Below are 20,454 nucleotides of genomic sequence, written 5' to 3'. Positions count from 1 at the left end.
GCATAAACCAATGTGCTCCAAGACCTGATTTGTGATGGTTGTTTTTTTGTGACAGCTCCCCCGAGCTGGGGGAGCGAAGGGGCAGGTTAAGAGTTCTGCTGTCTGGGTAACGCTGAGCGAGGGGTGAAGCTCTGGAGCAGGGCGAGAGCCGAGCTGCCCCGTCCTCCACACGCAGGAGGAAGAAAGCGGCGCCGTTCGGTCGGGGGGGGGGCGGGCCGAGCTCCGTGGGGGGCGGGCGGTTCCGGGGCGCCGCTCCCGGGCTCCCCCCGCCGGCCTCGGCCCTGCCGTCTCGGGCCGCCCCGGGGCCTCCTAGGCCGCGGGCTCCGCGCCGCCATGTTCCCTAGCAACGCCCCGCCCCGCGGACGGTGGCCGCGGGGTGCCACGTCCCTTCCGCGCAGCCGGGGACGGTGGCCGGCAGGGGCCGAGCGGCGGCGTTTCCTGGCGGCGGCGCGGGCCGGGGCCATGGATTTCTCCAGGTTCCTGGCCGACGACTTCGAGGTGAAGAGCTGGGTGAACGGCGCCTTCAGGGCCGTGCAGCAGGACGCGCCGGGCAAGGTGGACGCGCACGCAGCCACCCTCGTGATGAAGCTGCAGCTCTTCATCCAGGAGGTCAACAACGCCGTGGAAGGTGCCGCGGGCCGGGCCGGGGTGGGCAGGGCCTCCCGGCCCCGGGAACCCCCGCCGGGGGAGCCGGGCCCTGCGGGCCCCTTGCTCTTTCTGCGTGGGAAGCGCTTGTCTGCCGCTTTTCACCGCGCTGCGTTGTGTCTGCGCAGAAACGAGCCACCAGACTCTGCAGAACATGCCCAGAGTCCTGCGGGAGCTGGAGGCCTTGAAGCAGGAGGCCACGTTCCTCAAGGAGCAGATGGTCCTGGTCAAAGAAGACATCAAGAAATTCGAGGAGGACACGGCTCAGTCCATGCAGGTAGAGCCTCACCCTGCCTCTCTGTGCGTTCATCCTCGTGTAATTCTGGGGTTTCCAGGCGGCTTCGTGCTGACCAATGCTGTGAACGCTTTCCTGAGCGCTGTGATGGTAACGGTGGGCCCTGCCCGTGTCTCCTTGCCGACAGCTGATGGTAGCAGTTAATTCATGGGTGCGCTTACATAATTAGAACACTGGTTGTCCAAATTTGTGTGTGTTCTGGTTAGTATGGGGATGCGTAACACTTTTCGGACAAAGTCAGAACTGACTGTGCAAATGCAGAATTCAAAGTGTTGTTGCTTGACTCGGAAGTGGATTTAACATCTCTTGTTCTTTCAGCTAACTTCTTGTAACCAGCCTTTTTCACACATTTAGTAAAATTCCAACCTGGAAATAATGTAAGCATCCAGACAGTCATTTGGTTTCAGTGGGCAACAGCTCTTTCTCTTTTCTCAGGTTCTTGTAGAGATTGATCGGGTGAAATCTAGGATGCAGCTGGCTGCTGAATCGCTCCAGGAAGCAGACAAATGGAGCACGTTAAGTGCAGACATTGAAGAGACTCTGAAAACACAGGTAGCTGCCACATTGTTCTTGATTTTTGGCCCTTTGCTTTTGTTAAAGAAACTGCATTTAAAGTAGATTCTACAAGTGACTTTGAAATACGCATCCGAGTGTAAAAAGTCCCTGTGGAGCACAGGTAGTAATGCTTTCTAGCGTGATGTTAAATAACCTTGTTGGCTTTTTCCTGGTGGCAGGACGTGTCTGTGATTTCCGCCAAGCTCACAAGCATGCAGAGCAGCCTGGCCATGCTCGTGGACACGCCGGACTACTCGGAGAAGTGCGTGCACCTCGAGGCTCTGAAGAACCGGCTCGAAGCCATGGCCAGCCCGCAGATCGTTGCTGCATTTAACGCCCAGTCTGTAGGTCAGTAAGGCTTGCTCTCACCTATTGTCAGTGCAAAGTTTATCTGACGTGAGAGGTAGAAAGCTGTTTGTGAGGAGTGTGCATCCTGGAGGCCCCTGGGATGGGGTTGTGTGCTCTCTGGTGGAGCTGGATGCCATGAAATGTTCAGTGATCTGCAGCTGCCTGCAGTGCACTTTGTCTTTCATTTCCTCTTGTACCTGTGGCCACAAAGGGAAACAAGGAAAATGTGAGCAGACTATAGGCTGCATAGGTTATGCAGATGTTTGAAACGGAGGTGCTGAGATAGGGCTGTCCTGCTCTTATAGCTCAGTTATGCTGTGGACAGCCTCCAGATGGGAAACAGTGCTCAAATAGGCAGAAGATCCCTGTTTTTGCATTGTCATAGTGCTGCTAGGCATGTCTGTTGCAGTTTGGCTTTGTAGTCATGTGAATAGTGTTCAGAAATACTCTGACTCCACACTGTGCTGAAAGAGTCGTTTTATAAACTCTCTCTTCTTTAGAAGATCATTTGATATTTTTGATCTCTGTGCGCTCTTCCCTACCTCCCCTACTGTCCCAGTGTTTCTGGAAAACGCTTGTTCCCTCTGTCGCTTCTCCTTTGTGTGCCCAGGGAATCCCGTTACCGATCCAGTGCTATAGGGCTGTTGCTCCGTGGCATTCCCTGGAGCTCCTGTTCAAGTAACGGCAAGTTACAGCAGTGCCTGGCTGCAGGCAGCTGGCGGGAGGGGGGAGCTTTCCAGGAATCCTTGATCCCTTGCACAGCTCTTCCTCTCCCACTCATCTGTGGCTCTGTCTTTGCACCAGCCCCCTTTTCCTTAGACTGTGCTCACAGACTCTCACAGTTGCTCACATGCACGTGCCAAAGGACGATGTTTTGGAATATTGAAGTAATAGGATATTGCTGTGTTCTGTGAGTTCTCCAGCAAATAAACCCATATTGGTGGAGAAATATGTGTCAGCACACTGGTGTGCTGGTGTGCTGAGACGTGGTCCTTTCCTGGGCAGACTCTTCGGAATAATTCACTTTGAGCATTGTTTATATTCACTTGTTAAGATCTGGGCACACGGGAACATGTTTTTTTGTTTGTTTATTTTCTCACCGAGTGCTGTTTTTCTCGTTTTTGTGAAGTCGTGTTTTTCCCTTGCATCCCAATTCCTACAAACTCAATACTCATCAGTAAATCTATCCCCAGAGCTTTGCATTCAGTGACTTCCACAGCTGTAGAGCATCTAAGTTATGATGTTCATGTTTCATGGTCTCCCTCCAGGTGCTGTTTGAAAAACAAGTAAGGTATATTACCAATTTATCTGAACCCAGATTGATTTCGTGAATAGAATTATATTTGGTGCCCTTGTAGTACAAATCAGAGTTCTGGGGACTCTGGTTTTAAAGGCTTTGGGTAAGAGCGATGGCACCGTTAGGCAGTTGAGGCAACTAGTTTTAGTGCCTGTTAACGTGGAGTGCTGGAAAGGGATGAGGCCTTCATGAGAAATGTGTTCTGGTTTTGCAGACAGTGCTTGTTTCTGGAAATTAATGATTTCCTTCTGTGAAATGCCCTGCTTTTATCTGTCTTACCCAAGAATGATTTACTGGTAAAAGGTTAAATTCGTTTATTGTAAATCTGATACCTGTTCTCATTTGAGTATTGGTTTTAAGCAGCTCTGCTCTTAAAGAGAAGGCAAGCAAACAAAACATGCCAGTTTTGACTTTCTCTATGGGCCATGGCACATATCCCCTTAACAGAAGAATTGTTTTACTTGGTTTGGGGTGTATTCCGTCTCACCTTGCACTTCGGGCCTGACCTTTATTTATTTATTTTATTTAGATCAGGCAAAAATGTTTGTTAAAGTCTTCACTGAAATTGATCGGATGCCCCAGCTTCTTGCTTATTATTATAAGTGTCACAAGGTAATTTTTTTTCTTGATAATATTTTAATGTGGAGAAATGAAAACAAACAAAAAAAGAATTCTTGCTTGACCTGGGCTGTAGGGGGTGCTGCTACATCAAGTATTCTCTCTGTCCTATTCAAAGGAGGATAGAGTCTGTTCAGTTCCATATTTCATTCTCTGACTTCTCTTTCTGGCTCCTCACTGCTTTGATCACTCCCTCTGGTTTTTAAAGTAATTCTCCACTGAGGGTTTTATGTCCCCTTTTAAAGTAGTTGTAGAATATGTGCATTTCCCCTGTGCATTATAGTAGTTGTTTTCACTTTTCTTGGATGTGGCTATGTCAGTAATAACTTTATTGCTGCCACTTGCCAGCTGCTGGCCTCTGTAAACTCTTTTCAGGGAAGATTAAAGGTTGGAATTCCAGACAGTTCAGTAGTCATAACCTGATCCTCAAAAGTTCTCTCATGACTGTGACTTTTGAGGATTAAGTTCAAGGCTCGGGCTTGCCAAGTATTTCAACTATTATATGGGGGTATCAATTACAATCTCATTTTATGAGTGAAATACCAATGTTAATTAAATCTTTGGATCAACTAAGAAGCCTCTAGCTTGATGCCGAAAGTCATTTCCTTGTGGGGTGCTGAATTATAGCAGAGTTATGCTGAAATCTGGATAGGGAAGCAAGGATGGGCATTGTGTTTCAGCAAAGTGATTTGCATGAGAAGTTCCTGGTTCAGAATAACAAAACGTAGATCTGTGACCTGTTAGTTCTGCTCTCAGCGTGGTTCTCGTTACCCCCGCAGGTGCAGCTGGTGGCAGTGTGGCAGGACCTTTGTCAAAGTGACTTCAGCTTAAATCGCCAGTTGACTGAGCTGTATGACACGCTCCTTGGGACCTGGCACTCACAGCTTCAGTGGACAACACAGGTGCAGTCACAGCTTAATCTTGGTGCGGTGCTCAGGAGAGAACAAGACTTCTGGAAAGTCCAGAATAATTCACCAATGTTCAGTTACACCCTGTCAATAAAGGACGGGGCTTGCAAACCTCGTTCAGGTTCTGGTCTTACTCTTGCAGGCAACGTTTTCTGGTCTTCTACTTATAACAAGGGTGCTATGCTACTGCCATTAAAGCTGCTTTATCACTTTCATCTGTGTCTTAAATCTAATTTGCTGTTGTGGCAAATACGGTCTGTTGCAAAACATTTGAAATGCCTGAATTGCTTTAACACTTGTCCTGGAGGAAGCCCTCAAGGTCGTGATAGACTGGTTCCTGTCTGTGAGGTGTGTGAGGAGTTCTGCTGACACCCTTGGAATATTTCTGTGCCTTTTTTTCTTGGCAAAAATAATGTAGGATCCAAGAAAGTTATTGTCCTGCTTTAGTGAAATGGAGAAATTGGCTAATTTTGTCAAGCCTGCAAGAGCCTTCAACCGTGAAGGGTGAGAGAGATTCTTATCTTCATGTTAAGAAGCCTGGTGTGAGTGCTAGGCCCATCCTGCAAAAGAGCTCAATGCTTCCTTGAAATAATGTAATTTTTTTCCTTAATGGTACATCCTGAGTTACAGGTCAGATGTCAGCTAGCATTTTAGCAGACAAAGCTCATGTCACCCTATCTCCTGTGTTGCTTCTGCTTTCTGAAGAACTGTGACATTTTCTTTTCCATCCTATCTTGTATCCATGGTCTTTTTGCTGCAGGAGGCTAGTGGTGTCGTCAACTTTTACAATAATAAATGGGAGCAGAACTGAAAGAATAGCTGACCAAGGAGTTGTGGTAAAGGGCCATAAAATGCTGTGCGTGAAGAACTGAGGGTGATGTGTGTAGATAAGCTCCCAGCTGATGACAGTTTTCTAGCCTGCTTTCTGTGCTCGCCGCTGCCTGTCTGATGCAGCGCTGCTTCTTTGCAGGTGCAGGCGGAGGTGCATTGTTTCCAACTCGCCTTTTAAACCGAGTGCTCTGCTCTGCCGTGTCCCCCCGCAGCGGGTGGCTTTGGTGGCTGTGGTGCCTCTGCCGGCCTCAGCCCGGGACCTGCCTTGTTTCTCAGCGTGGTTTCAGTGGTGAAATAGCTATTGTCCTCAGCTTTCGTAATCAGGCGCTCCTGCGTGCTAGGTCAGCGAGGTTCCTGCAGCCATAGGAGCCCTTCTGGTTTGTTGCCCTTTGTGAAGTTTTTCAGAGTTGTTCCCTTTTGGTTGGGATTGCACATCGCTTGAAGAAGCTGCCAGCGTGCAGAGTGTCGCGTCCTTCTCATTCTCTCACTCACTCAGTAGGGAGTTTATGTAATCCTTTGAATTGCCAGAGGAGAATCAGCTAAGCCTGGTTTTGGTGGATGCTTTAAGGTTTGTTGTGTTTCTGCAAGTTTTGAAAGTTCTTGGATGACTTCTAGTAGCGAAGGCCGAACACCATTAGTTGCGTCTCTGCCCTCATTGCCAGCAGCCCCGTGTTCTGTGCTGGGCACAGAGCGGCCCTCGTGGGGCTGCTGCTGCTGCTGCTCTCTCCTGACCCTTTCCTCGTGCCTGCGGGCAGCCTGCCGCCCTGCCGACGGCATTCCCAAACTCCCGCCTGCTTCGGGAGCCCGGATCCCTGTGGCGGGGACGCGGGGGGTCTCCCGTGGACGTGGCTCCCCGGGAGGTATCGGCCTCCCCACGCAGCCCCCTGCTCGCTTTGGAGCGGGGCAGTTTGCGAGCGTCTCTGCTCAGACGGTACCTGCAGGATGTCTTTCGTGGGGATCCACTTGTCTGGTGCTTCCTTGCTGTCTCAGAGGAATCCTGTGCTTTTTGCTCATAGCTTTTCTCTCACTACAGGTGTTCAAGAACCCCCATGAAGTTGTGACTGTGCTGTTGATCCAAACCCTGGCAGCCTTGGTGCCTTCCGTCCCGGTGTGCCTCAGCACCGCCATGGAGCGCGTGGGCCAAGAAACCAAACTGAACAAACTGCTGGAGCTCTACGATGCCACCGTCCACTTCGCCAAAGGGCTGGAAATAGCAATGCTCCCAAACCTCAGTAGGGTTCTCACACTGAATTTTCTCATGCTACTGTTTCGTCAACACCTTTATAAAGTTCCATTGTGCTATTTTGTTTTGTTTTTATGTGGAAGGTGTGTTTATTTCCTTTATAGTATTTCCCAGTTGTGGTAAATACCAGTTATGTAGCATTCGTGCCTTTGTGTGTGTGTATATGTATATATCTTTCCCTAAATATATTGACACAATACTGAGTGAGTTTACTGAAGCAGAGCTGTTCTAGCCTGCTTTGCTGCCTTGGGTAAATAATATTTAGCACTTTTCTTTTTACTAGCTTTAATATATCTTCTGCCTAACGGATGAGGAAATGTCTCTAGGGAAGCTATATCTGTTAAAACCTATTGTGAAAGATCACAAAGAATAGAAGTTCAGGAGTTCCCTGGAATTAAAGCCACACCTTTCTGTATGGCAGAAAGCTTTCTTGAAAGCTACTTCCACTAGACTTTGAATTTTACCTGAAGTTTTTCCTGTTGCTCTTGGATTATGCTTTAAGGGGGCTGAGCGTTATTTCTGACCCGGGTAGCTCATTCCCGGTGCTCGGGTCAAGGCTGGCCTGTGCTTTCCCTGCCTGGCCATGTTTGTCATCTGCTTTTGGTCACGGCTTGATGAACGATCCCGCAAACCGCAGAGCAGCGAGGCGCCGTGTTTGCGTAGCTTTGTGCCTAATGTAAACTCTTGGCTATTTATAGTGTTCTGCTAATTTGATTATGCTCCTTCAAAGACAAGGTATAGAAAAATTCTAAATTAAAGCTAATAGAGCATATCTAATGCTATGTTTCCTGTGTTTGGTTCTCCGTAACGTGATCTTGAGCTGTTTAAACTCAGTTTCTTGATTATGTAAATTATGATTGCTGGGCAATTCGGTTTGTCTTTTTTCTTTGTGATTGACTGCACTTTTGGCAGTCATTTTCTATCCTTGGCTTCGCTTAATTTGTGGCTGCTAATAGAAATGATTAAAAAGAACTTGGAAAAGATAATGTCAGATTCTAGACAATGTTGGAATAGGAAAGCAGGCACTGACTTGTTAACTAGGTTAAAGAAAAAAAGGTTATGTTCTTTATTTATGCGTCTCTTGCTGTGAGGTGAGATGTTTGGGATCAGAAGTATCTCAAGAATGGAAGAGCCGGGTGATTCAGAAGCGTGGGGTCAAACTAGTTCTTCGGTGTTCCTGTGGGGAAGGTTCAGGTATGATTCATAGGATAATTCAGGTTGGAAGGGACCTCGGAAGATCGTGTAGTGCAACCTCTGCTCGAAGCCGTGTCCGCTCCGAGGTCAGACCAGGTTGCACAGGATTTTGTGCAGTCTGGTCGTGAAGACCTCTGAGCACGGGGATTGCACCATCTCGGGGCAGCCTGTTCCATTGCTTGACTGTGCTCGTGGTGCAAGAGTTTTTCCTTGTATCCGGGATTTGAAGTAGTTTGGTTTGGTGCTAGTTTGAGTTTGGCAGACCTTCATGGTAACACCTGATGTTCAGGTTTGGTTTGACAAATCATGGTTTAGATGAATTTTTAATTCGGGTTTGCTGCAGCCCCTAGCTCAACAGACTGGCAGTGAGATGTTAAATTCATCATTTGCATTTGGTTCTGTGAATGAGTAGTCCAGAGCGAGTAGGTGTCAGTTATTTTGCGTGTGGACCAGGCTCTTTGCCAAAGGAGACTTGCCCCTGTTGTAGGCTGACAGTTACACGTTCATTTCTCAGATCATTTCTGTGTTTTCTCTCTAACGTAGGTTGGAATGTTTTATAGGTTTTTGTCGACCAAGCTGTTTTGGTGCAGTTTGTGATAACTTTCAAGGCACTTTTTGAGGTAGACCATCTTGGTTTTAAGAAGCAAGTGGAAATAATAGCCTTATTTAAATAAATAAAGAAATATATGTGCAGCTGGGACTTAAATCATTGCAAGTTTGTCGGTAGCGTGCTCTAACTAAAGAAGTCTTGTGTGTTGCTTAAAACAAGATTTTTAGTGGCGCATTATTTTAACCTAACCATCTGCTTACTTGCAGAGGAGCAGAACCTGGTGAAAGTAACGGAGCTGGTGGAAGCAGTGTACGGTCCATACAAGCCCTACCAGGTGGAGTACGGCGAGCTGGAAGAGGAGAACCTGCTCATCCAGATGAGCGCGGTGCCCCTGGTAACGCGGCCGTGCGGAGCGGGACGGGGACTAGCCCGAGGCTGCTGCCAGCTGCAGGGCTCTCTGTCACAGTCATTGCTCTTCTTTAATTGTTTGCTAGTATTTCCTGGTTACAATGTTTCTTGATACTGTAGCTTTAATTAACTATTTCTGAAGCAAAATTTAATTTCAGCAGTGTTGCCAGTTCACAGGTAACCCTTTCATCCGGTAACCAGCACTGAGTGCACCTGCTGGAAAAAAAGACCTTACCAGAATATTACTATCAGCCGAAAGACTGCCTCAAATTCCTAATAGTGTTTATTTGTTTCTTTTAAGAACAAGGTGAGAGGAAGATTCTTTTGTGTGGAAGATTCTGGTGCTGGAACAAGGCTGTTTTTCCTTGAAGGTCTGCTAGCTGCAGGATTAGGCAGCCTGACTTGCTTAGCATCACGATGTAGGAGGATGGAAGCAACCAGAGCTGTTCTCTCCCAAGTGCTTCACAGGATTACACAATGCTGAGGGGAAGATGTGATGCACACAGTGTCTTTTTTATTTCTTTCTGTTGTTGTTTAGGAGCACGGGGAGGTAATTGACTGTGTCCAGGAACTAAACCATTCGGTGAACAAACTCTTCATTCTGGCTTCTGGAGCCATCGACAACTGCATTAAACTAACTGACGGACTAGGAGTGTGTGGGCTTCTCAAGGCCCTGAGAGCTCTGTTCACAAAGTAAGGTGCTGGGGGTCACCCTGCTGCCTTCATCCTAAGGGGGTAGCAAGCGTTCACATAGCAGCCACGGGCTTTGCAGTTTGTGAAACACGGCTGGGTGCTGAGAGTGCCCAGAACCGCTGTGTATGAATCGTCTGTGCTTAGTGTCATCAGGGACTATGTCCTAGTGGAAAAAAGGAAGTTTTTTATGGCTAAAGGGAAGACTCAGCTGCTTTCTATTTCAGTTGAGCTGGTTTTCCATTCCTAAGAAATACTCTTTTGGGGAAAAATATTTCCAAGAACCTAATACAACACAGGCGAACTAGGCTGTTGAAAGTAGAACTTAGTGGGGAAATGGATACTTACTGGGGCAGGTGATCTCAGCGGTCAGAATCTGCCCGAAGTGCAAGATGCCCTAGTGATAAGTTCTTGTCTTAAAATAACTCCCAACCTGCTTAGATAGTACGCCAGTACTGATTACCTTCGTATTCTTTCCTGATTTCAAAAGAGCTGATCACAAGGTATAGCCAAGCTGTTACCTTGCTGCCCTGTGGGGATAGGGGAAGAGGAAGCACACTTCTGATCTCGGCTTCTTTGTAGGTAATTACATAGCAGGGTTTGTGCCTCTAGCTTATGGGCATTGTATTTAAAAAAAAAAAAAAAAAAGGGGAACAAAATGTTCCTTTTAATACATGTTCTCATCTGGGAAGTAGCTGAGAAAATAAACTTGCAAGAGGTTGTAGTCAAGGGGCAGCTGATGATGGAGCAGCAGTAGCCTTATAAACTTTGTCTGGTCTCTCCTAGGAGACGTGATTAGTGTAGTGATAACAAAAATGACTTACTCATACCTCATCATAGCAGAGAAGGGTTCCTAATCACCCATATGCAGCCAACTGAAGTGGCCACACTGCATCTAGCACTTTCAGTGTTGCCTGGAGGGGGTTGTGACTGGTCAGTCCCTCACATGCATTTTATTATACTGGAAAAACTAGTTCTCTTCTGAACTATTCTTTTTCTAAAGTCTCTGGTTCTTATTTGTCCCTCAATGAGAACTGAATGAGGGGGTTGCTGGAAATGTCACTACGCTGCCCTCCACACTATAGTTTTACTCCAGGGCCTATTTTTACTCCATTTATCCATATAGGTATACATCTGACTTTACAAATGCTTTGCAGTCTATACGAAAAAAATGTAAACTGGATGATATCCCTTCCGATGCACTTTTCCAGGAAGACTGGACTGCTTTCCAAAACTCTATCCGGTAAATTGATATTTTTGCCTGTTTCAGAACTTGCAGGGAAGTTGGAAGAGAATTGCATGGGGTCAGTTTGCATGGGTTATGCCCCCCTCAGCTCCAGGGCTGCTGGGAGTGTTGGTTCTAGTGACTGGATTTCAGGCTCCTGTGAGCACAGTAAGTGTTCTGGGGCAAGACCGTGTGTCTCAGCACTTGAGGCATCAGCAGCTCTTGGAATAGTTCCCAGCGACAGGCATCGCGATGTAAGGAAATGGATGCAGAGTTAGGGCGAGCTAAAAGAAATCTGTCCCATGGGGGCATTGGTGGTGGTGGCAGCTTATACTTTTTTTTAAATTATTTTTTATTTTGTCTGAACTAGGTAATCTGAGGTGTGTGACATCATCTGCCTCAGATTTTACAGCATCCCTCTTGTCTCCTCCTTTCCCAGGATAATCACGACGTGCGGGGAGCTGCTCCGGCAGTGCGGAGACCTGGAGCAGCAGCTGGGCAGCAGGTGAGTGCGGCTGCAGGAGCCGCCAGCGCTGCTGCGGGTGCAGAGGAAACCAGCCCCGAGGTGCTGTCAGTGCGGGGGCTCGGGGAGCACCAGGCCACGGTGCTTTGGCATTTGTGTGGAAGGAGCAGTATGATTTAGAGCGTGCAGCCCCCCGGTCTAGTTCGTGCTCTGCAAAGGCCTCACTGGAACAACAGCCAATAAAACAAGACAAAGAAGTCAAAGCAACGGTACGAAATGTTACAGGATTATTAAGCAAAGTTACAATTAGGAAGTGTAGAGCATATGCTGGGGTTTTTGTTTTGTTTTCTTGCCTGAAGGCACATTTTTTTTTTTTTTAGGAATAGTCTGTAATTATTTTTATATTATTTTTTATTTTTTCCCCTCTACCTCTCTGTCTTCTGAAACATCAAGGATGGATCACAGAGTGGTTCTCTTAGTCCAGGGTCCAGTGCTCCAAGCTAGTGATAAGAAAGCTTTCTCTGGGCACCTGGCTGATGTGCCTTATCCACCTGCTGGGCATCGAGTGGACGGCCAGGCTGGGGTGAGGAAGGAATTTTCCACCAGATCAAATTGGCATGATTCTGGCTTCCCTTGTGACATGGGACATGAATCATGTGCTGACATGAATCTAGGTGTGCCTCAACTGATCAATTCCTTGTAACTTGAGAAATCTCAAGCCAGGGGCAGCACGGAGATCTTTTGTTGCCTGTAAGCAGTGCACTTTTCAGCCTCTTGCACATCAAAATGCTTTAGTTTGACTTGAGTCAACTGAGCCCGTGGTTGGCATGAGATAGTGGCCTGCAGGACGCAGGAGGATGGGTTTGTTCCATGTTTTCTAGGCTTTCCTGAGAGCACAGTCGTCCGCTTGTCAGCTCAGCGTTTGGGCCATTTTCAGCTGCAGGACAGGAGAGTGAGAGTTGGCAATATTTAGTGCCTGCCACCTCTTTCCCTTGGAGGAACACGTAGGTAGCAATGATATTTAAAGGCTGTTAGCAGTTCTTGACTAGTTAAAACTTGCAGCTCTTCCTTTCCTGCCCTGAGAGAATTAAACTTGTGCTGATTTCCCCCCCCGCCCTTACTCCTTGCATCCCATTTGAAGGCTTTGGCTACCTTGTGGAAGATGGGAATTTTCCCCAGTAAAGTTTCTGTTAGCCTCCACCATTAGAACTTCGCAGCAGATCTGAGGGCCACCTTACTGGCAAAATTTCCGTATAGGAAGATTTATCTTTCTGCCACAGCAGCCTGCGAAGCAGTCGAGACTGTCCTGGGTACAGTGTTACAGGGGCATTAAGCTGCTTCAGGTCATTGTTGTTGAAATGAGAGATTCCTTCTCCTGCTTACCTTGTGTGTTTTTGATCCTTCCTTGCAGTAATTGCAACAATTTTCTGTAGCCCCAAGATGAGCTGGATCAATTTGCTGCTCTGACCAAAATGAAACCTTCTTGTGCAGAGAAATGCTTTCCAGTTAGACTGACACACTAACAGTCTGAATCTGTCTACACCAATCCTAGGGGCAGTGCAAAGGATAGAGAAAGTTGAGGGGTTGTAGCATGTCTTCTGGTCTTAGCTGTTCACAAAACTGCGTTCTGAGCTACCTGATGATCAAACCACACAAAAGATTTGTTCTTCATATCTACTACTGTTTTTGAGAGCCCGAAGGCAATGGTAACTAGTCTATGGTGGCTTAATTTGCAGTGCACAAGGGAATGCCCTAATGCTTTTACCCTTATACTCTTCCCTTCTGCTCCTGAAGATGTGCAGATCTGGATTTAAACCTTTCCTACCAGTATCTAGAACTGCATAGTCTTTTTGCAGTGCTTTGTGATGGCAAGTTTTTCTCTAAACTAATGCAGCTGGCTGCAGTTAAGGGTTTTCCCCTTTCCCTGGAGGGTTCACTGGGCCTTGTGGTTCCATGCTGCTCTCCTGGAAATTGTAGAGCAAGCTGTGGCACTGTCTTCAGTCAGCAGGAGGAAAGGTGTGCAACTGAATGACCTCTCTGCTTGCAGGGTAGGGTAGAGCAATAATCACAGGCCATACTGAGGAGTGACTGAGTCAGAGAGGCCCCAATAGCTCCAATCACTTCTTTCTCAAGTTATTACTTAAGTTGAGATGCTGCTGTAAGTCTTCCTGGAAGCAGCACGAGGGCAAAAGAGCTGTTTTCAGAGAGTTCTCTTGCTGACTTTGTCTACTTGCTTTCAGGATTTTATCAACTGCTGGGAAGTACCTCTCGGACTCCTACAGCCCTTGTAGTTTTTCTGGCTTTCAAGATGCCAGTTCTGCAGAGAAGAGGAGCTCTGTCAAGAACCCCTGGCAGGAATACAATTATCTTTTGAAGGAGAATCCATCTGAGTACGCCAGCCTTATGGAAACACTTTACACTCTCAAGGTAGCTTTGCTGTCCAGGAGAACCTGCCTCTATAGCAGGGCGCTGTGGGCCCGGGTAGATACACTTGGTAGGTGGGGATTGGATTCCACCTATGTCCGAATTACATTTCATCTTGAGCTGTAATCTTTTCTGGGCTCTGCTCTGAGTCTTCCACAGAGACATAAATCTGCTGAGAGAAGGAAATGTCAAAACCCAGGAAGTCTGGGCTCATTTCATCTCCCCCCAGAACCTGGCAAGGTTCCTTGAACACGTCCATATCAGCTCGAGTGAGAGACAGTCTATCACAGAAAGACATATGGCAGATTATATTGACGCAATCTCGTATTCCAGCCCTGTGTACCAGCTCCTCAAGGCTTTCTGTAGCACTTATATTCTGTTGCCATATCCATCCTGAAATACAATTCTACAAGATCATTCATGCATGTATCTGTGAACAGGGTCAAATGACTAGTTAACTAATCTTCTGGTGGATCTAATTTATGTATGTTTGCCTTCCTCAGTCACTTACAATAGTAAAGTCAAGGTTACATGTTCTGTCTCATTTTCTCAAAGCATTTTTTAATTTCTTCTGCGCTTAATTTACATGCAACTTGTGTAGCTGTGCTGTCAGTGTTATGTGACTGACTAATACCTTGGCTAAATAGCTGATTTCTATTATGCGTGTCTCTCCTTAAGTAGAAACCTTAATTCCATGCAGGGAATCCCCTAGTTGTGCCCTTCGAGTGCAAGGTCATGTTTGTATTTCTTCTCCTATGGTAAATGGAAATACGTTATCCGACTTTTCATTTAAAGTTTACTTTCTGGGCTTTTGTTCACTCTTCCCTTCTGTGCCCAAAGAAAGAATGAATCTCCAGGCACTACTAGAGAGGGTGTAAGACAGTGAGGTGCAGTGTGAACTCTTCTCTTCCCCAGAGGCATTCTGGTTGAATGCAGTCTGGAAAGGCAATTTTGCCATCTTCACAGCAAGTTTCTGTGCATCTTGCCTGTACCAGGGCCAGGCATGGCAAGAATTTGGCGATGATTGTTTTTGCATGTTTGAGGGAGCTGCATGCAGTTGGTGTCTTGCATACCTAGCAGGAAAGGCCTTTCTAAAGGAATCATGTCATGCCATTGCAGAGAACCTTTCTCTAGTGTAAGCATGGCCTAGTAAGGACCTCTTTAGGAATATTAACATAGCTCTTCTGTGGTCAGTTTAGTGACATCTGTATGTAATCATTTTTATGTGTGCTTTAGGAAAAAGGTACAAGTAACCACAACCTGTTATCTTCATCTCGCTCTGCCCTGAGCCGCCTCAACCAGCTCGCACACCACTTGGCTTTCGACTCGGTTTTCCTTCGCATCAAACAACAGCTCTTGCTCGTTCCTAAGATGGAGGTGAGTAATGGTTGCGCTGCTCTGATGTGTGCAGTGATAAGGTTTGCCCTTGGCAGAGCCCAAGGCTGAGTACAGCTCAGCGCTGCTCGCCTTTCTGCTTTCCAGATATCACAATATTTCCCTCCGCTATCACCTTGCTTCCATGAGCTGTGCTCAGTGGAAAAGTTTACATCCTTCCCTCTACTGCAGTTGCAGCAGATGGCTGCAAGCCCTAGTATGTGTCTGAGATGCTGTTTTATTTTCAACCTATGTGAGCATGTATTTTCCATAAGGAGCAGTGCGGACAGGGGAAGCAAATCTCCAGCTAGTCTGTGTTCAGTTTTGTTAGAAGTTACGTGGGTAATCGCAGATCTCGTCGCTAGGTCCCACTTTCCCAGAATATCCACAGATTCCAAGCTCCAGAACTTCACAGATTGGTTTGTGCTTTTTGCCTTGCAGGGATGGAACTCCAGTGGCACTGGCGAGACCTTGACAGACGACCTGCCAAACTTCAGCCTGACCCCTCTGGAATATATCAGCAATGTAAGAGCATGCCAGGATAGTGTCCAGTGCTGCAGGAATCTCCTCTGTGCTTTGCCAAGTTTCTGTAAAATCACAGTATTTTTGGAATTTGTTGTTTAGTCAGGGGCCCAGTCCTGATGAGTTTGATCGTGCCATCCTTGTAGGAAATCACTGTCAATTCTTGAATAGCAAAGGAACTTGCTATTCAAAAGGGTCCTTTTATTTTTTTTTAATTGCACTGTTTGCAGTATTAATCTTTGTAACAGGATGGCAAATGCCAGCTTCTGTTTGTAGTGGTAAATACTGAGTATATCTTAAGAATGCAGCTCACTTAGTTGCTATTTGGGAGTGATAAATTTCAGAAATTCATTATCTTGTCACTTGAATCCATGTTTGCTTTTCTGTGGTTTTGTTTGAATCAGTCTGTTGGATTCTGGTCCAGGAACACTCCAGAGGTCAAAAATGTCCTTAGAGTTATGATACAGGATTTTTGTTACTCTGATTGTTTCAGCAACTACTTTTCTTGCCTCCTAATGAAGTATTTTTTGTACGAAGTGTAACCGTCAGCGAGAGACATAGTTTGTTTGTGAGCTCCTGTGCATCAGTGAGCTGCTGTCAAGCTCAGCTTTCTAACTTAGTCAACTGCAATAATACAAACTTGTTCTTCAGTCGTGCAGTGACTCAGCTCTTTTGTGCTTTTATTCCAGATTGGGCAATATATTATGTCACTGCCTCTCCACCTTGAGCCATTTGTCACTCAGGAGGATTCTGCTTTGGAACTGGCATTGCATGCTGGAAAACTGCCTTTCCCTCCAGAACAAGGTAGGGCGAAACCAGGGAAGTGACATGTCTGGAGGAAAGGTTTCACATTTTGGCATTACGTGTGATGGCTCATAGTAAGGAAACTGTTGGAGATCCACTCCCTGCTCTTTATTCATGCTGCTTCTTCCAAGACTCTTCTGCTGAGGCCATGGGGACCCTCTAGATAATGAGTAAAACTTTCTTTTTTTTCCAGTTTTATTCAAACTAGATGCTCTAGTTCAACCGTTTAAGAATATTAGTGATTATTAACACTGTGGGTTGGGGTGGCAGACCTGAAGTATTGCTGTTTCGTAGCAGGGGCAGTATTTAATGTACTAGGTGCTGTCTCGGGATCACTGTCAGTGTCTGATAGCCTCTTTCCTTGTCCCGTGAGGAGCATGGTATCACCAGTACCGTGGGATTTGGGGTGGTCACTTACAGCAGAAGGGCAGTAACCATCCTCCTACTCTGCCTCTTTTGCCTGCAAACCCAGGAAGAACTGTCGTTGCTGCCAGCGTGTGCCTGTCTGTCACAAGGGCAGGCAGCCTGAGCTCAGGTCCTGGCCTGTAGGCTCTCTCCCTTTGGGATGGGTTTGGCATCCTTAAGAGAACATCTTTTTCGTAAGGGCCCAGTCATGTGTCCTAGTCTCCATCATCAGAGCCCAAGGAAGGGCAGAACTCGGAAATGATGATTATTTCATTTAAATCTCATATTCATTATTTATTATCCCCACTTGAAAAACCATTAGAGCTCCAGTGCTGTTACTAGTGCCGCTAGCGAGCAGATGCCCATCACCGTGATTAAAGCCCCTGGATGGAGGAGGTGCAGCCGGGGCTGCTCTGTGAGACACACGTGGCCCTGTTGCTCTTCACAACTTTGTGCCCAGAGCACATTTCTTCAGACCCAGGGAATTCTTTCTGGATGTTTTTCCTTAATTTCCTGCAGCAAGCCGAGGTCTGGCTCGTGCTCAGTCTCCAGATGACTGTCCTTGCTGGTGGTCACAACCCTGCTGCGGGTGACGCCGCTGGCCCCGGTGCTTCCCGGCAGCTGGCAGGGCGCCGCGCTTCCCTGCGGGTGTCCTCCTCCTGGGGTTTCCTCTCGCCATCGGCGCCGCGCGATGCTCGCTGTTTGTACTCTTCCTGCAGCTTTCTGAGAATACACCCTTTGGTTTAGGTTACAGCATTAATTGCTTTGTCATCTTGAAGCATCTGCATGCTTAATACATTAATTTTCAAAACATTGATGAACACATAATGTCTTCAACACTTGAAAAACCCATGAATCACTGTCATTTGAGTAGTTTGTAAAACAGTCCTGGAACGGGCTGCGTCCCGGAGAACATGCCAGGGAGTGCCCGTGATCCCAGCCCCAGCACCTGTCATCCCTTCAGAAATTAGTTACCTGATGAGTAATAGAGGGAAGTGTTTTGGGTCCCGAGCTATCTTTCAATGTTATATAGTATCAAGGAAGATAAATTACTAAATTACAGCTTTGATCATTCCAAAGCAGCTGACAAACTGTCTGAATGTCAGTGCCTGAATGCCTTGAATAAATTGTTAGCCATTATGAATTATGTCTTGTTACAAAACTGGTGAACGGCGGGACGCGAAGCTGTTGGCTAATGAGAGTTGTGTGCGCAGGAGAGGAGCTGCCCGAGCTGGACAACACGGCCGACTACTGGCTGGGCTCCATCGCCAGGGCCACCATGCAGACCTACTGCGAGGCCGTGCTGCAGATCGGCGAGCTCAGCGCCCACACCACCAAGCAGCTCGCCACGGACATCGGTGAGCTGCGGCCTGCCCGGCCCGAGAGCTGCTGCTCCAGTGCCTGGGCTGCTCGTTTGTTATACTTCACTTTAAGAAATTGCAGTATGGGTTTCTCCTTCAATCTTGTGCATGCAATCTGATAACCTGTACAGTGCAGTGGTTCATGGCTTCTCTTTTGCAAAGTGTTCCATCACGTCCCTCTCCTGGGAAGACGAGGTTTTTCTGGTAAGTGCTTCTGCTTCTTCCAAGCTTTGTGTTTCTGACTGTGGAAGTCAAGGTCCTTCTCAGTGGAGAACCGAGCTGGTCCTGTTTCTGCTCTAAATAATGGGTGCTGACTTCCCCATGGCCAACATCAAAAACAAGATTACAGGAATATCTTCTCCTCAGATCACCTGAAAGTGAATGGGAGCATCAGGGAATTCAGCCTTGAATCTGTTTCCTGCTGTGGCACAGTAACAAAACGCTGGAGTCGGGGCTGGATGCTGCGCATTCCCCCCTGCATCCTTGACTGCCCGGCTGCCTGTGAGCTGGAGCAGCCTCTGCAGAAGTTCCCATCTTTGTTGCAAGCTCTTAACTCGCCTTGGGGATTGACCGTGGTCCTTTATCCGTGACCTTGGTGACTTACTACCCTGGGGACGTGGGTCCTCCCCACGGGTACTGGAATGCAGCAGAGTGTCTCTGTCCTCAGAACAGGACAGACAGTTGTTTAAACTAACGTACTGACAGCCAAAAATACTTGCCCATCAGTACGGTTAAACTCCAAAGACAGAGCAGCCGCTGTGCGGGCGAGCGGGCAGTGACGGCGGTTCTAGCTGTCCCGAAGGGTGAGGAACAACCTTAATTTGGGTGCTGCTTGCACTGTGTCTGTCCCCTGATTAACTACGTGCTTATCCTTCATCTTTCAGATTATCTAATAAACGTGATGGATGCCCTTGGCCTTCAGCCATCGAGAACACTGCAGAACATCGTAACACTGTTGAAGGCAAAACCGGAGGAGTTCTGGCAGGTGGCGAAGAGCGTCCCGCGCCGCACGGCCGGCAGCGTCGCCGCCATGCGCGGCCTGGAGCGCTAGCGCCGCGGCCTCCTGCTCCCCGTGAGCCTTCCAAGGAAGGTGAAGGTGGCTCTGGGGATGAGAGGAATTTATTTATGGGTAATTTTAATAAATGTCTGTTTAGGAAAAGCTTCTTAATTCTTTCTGTCTTTAGAAGCGACGAGAGGTTTCTTGTAACCAGATTTACTAAAAAAATGCTCCGACTAACCTTGAATAGGTTGAACGGTGCTGGCTTCTGACTAGGATTGGTCTGCCGCTAGCTGGGAGAATTCATGCTTCGTGACAGATCACTGTCTTTTTCAGAACAGTTTAATCAATTTTGAATCTAAAATTATGGGGTAGGTGCAACATAGATCCACTGATTGGAAGCTTTTCCAGCTGGAGGCAATGGCCGTTGCTCAAGTCTGTAATTATTCACCATCTCTAGAACACAGAGTCTCATCAATTAGCAGAAAGCACGTGATCAAACCCAACTCTGAGAATAAAACCAGTTTTGTAGGTTGTTTCTTGTGAGATTAATGTATACTACATCTTAAGATTATGATGAGTCTAACGTATTTTATGAAACAATGTTATTTCTTATGAAATTTATTAAAGATTACTTGGATCTTTGTAAAAAGCCTCGTCTAGCTTACAAAAGCTTCCAGCACTTCCACAGCTTTTTTCCGTAAGACAAAATTAGGCAAAACACAAGTTGATCCCCAAACGGCAGTGCCAGCTGCGTCAAACCCATGTGCAAACTCAAGTGCTTCGGAGGTGCCGTTTGCCTCCCGTGCAGCCGCCGCGGCTCCTGCGGTCGCTCCCGTTGCTGCCGGGACTCCCTTGGTGAGTAGCTTGTTCCCCCGTTTGCACCTCTGCGCCTCCCCCCTCAGTTCCTTTCGGGCTGCTGGACTCGGTGCTCGGCCGCGTCCGCGTGTTGCTGCTCTCAGCTTTGGGGCTGTCTTTCCCCCGTGCAGAGCCTGTGTTTTGAGGAGGCCTCGCTCTGCCGCTGCCCGTCCTGCCGCGCTGCTGCCCGGCTGGTTCAGCGGCGCTTTGCGCTCCCCTTTGGGACCCATTTGAAGCAGGTTTTATTTTATGTGCTTCTCTTGGTGGTGTTTGCAGTTGGCTGATCACTGCTTTTCCCTTCAGGACATGAGAAGTTTAATTAACCCCCCCGTGGAGATGGGGAATCCCGTCTGCGCTGGGGCTCCGCGGGTGTTTGCTTTGGCTCCGGCTCGACGCCCGTTCCCGCGTGCTCGGCGCGGCGGCGCGCGCTGGGCCCGGC

The 20,454-nt window shown here is 47.5% G+C and overlaps 1 protein-coding gene across 1 annotated transcript; it reads left to right on the top strand.

Annotated features, from left to right (window-relative positions):
• Window positions 1–462: 462 nt before the first annotated feature.
• Window positions 463–19,211, top strand: COG7 (component of oligomeric golgi complex 7). Its single transcript, XM_010216244.2, has 17 exons — window positions 463–628; window positions 774–922; window positions 1,376–1,492; window positions 1,675–1,843; window positions 3,670–3,752; window positions 4,538–4,660; window positions 6,531–6,729; window positions 8,751–8,878; window positions 9,431–9,585; window positions 10,709–10,825; window positions 11,247–11,312; window positions 13,511–13,697; window positions 14,931–15,071; window positions 15,510–15,593; window positions 16,280–16,394; window positions 18,014–18,157; window positions 19,045–19,211. Exons 1-17 carry the CDS (start codon window positions 463–465, stop codon window positions 19,209–19,211), a joined length of 2,310 nt encoding a protein of 769 aa, XP_010214546.2.
• Window positions 19,212–20,454: the final 1,243 nt, after the last annotated feature.

This window comes from Tinamus guttatus, unplaced genomic scaffold, assembly GCF_059628265.1.
Source record: "Tinamus guttatus ecotype Peru unplaced genomic scaffold, ASM5962826v1 Tinamus_guttatus_pri_ptg000107l, whole genome shotgun sequence".
NCBI lineage: Eukaryota > Metazoa > Chordata > Aves > Tinamiformes > Tinamidae > Tinamus > Tinamus guttatus.
The sequence above is the reverse complement of the archived record's forward strand: the minus strand, read 5'-3'. Positions and strand labels throughout refer to the sequence as shown.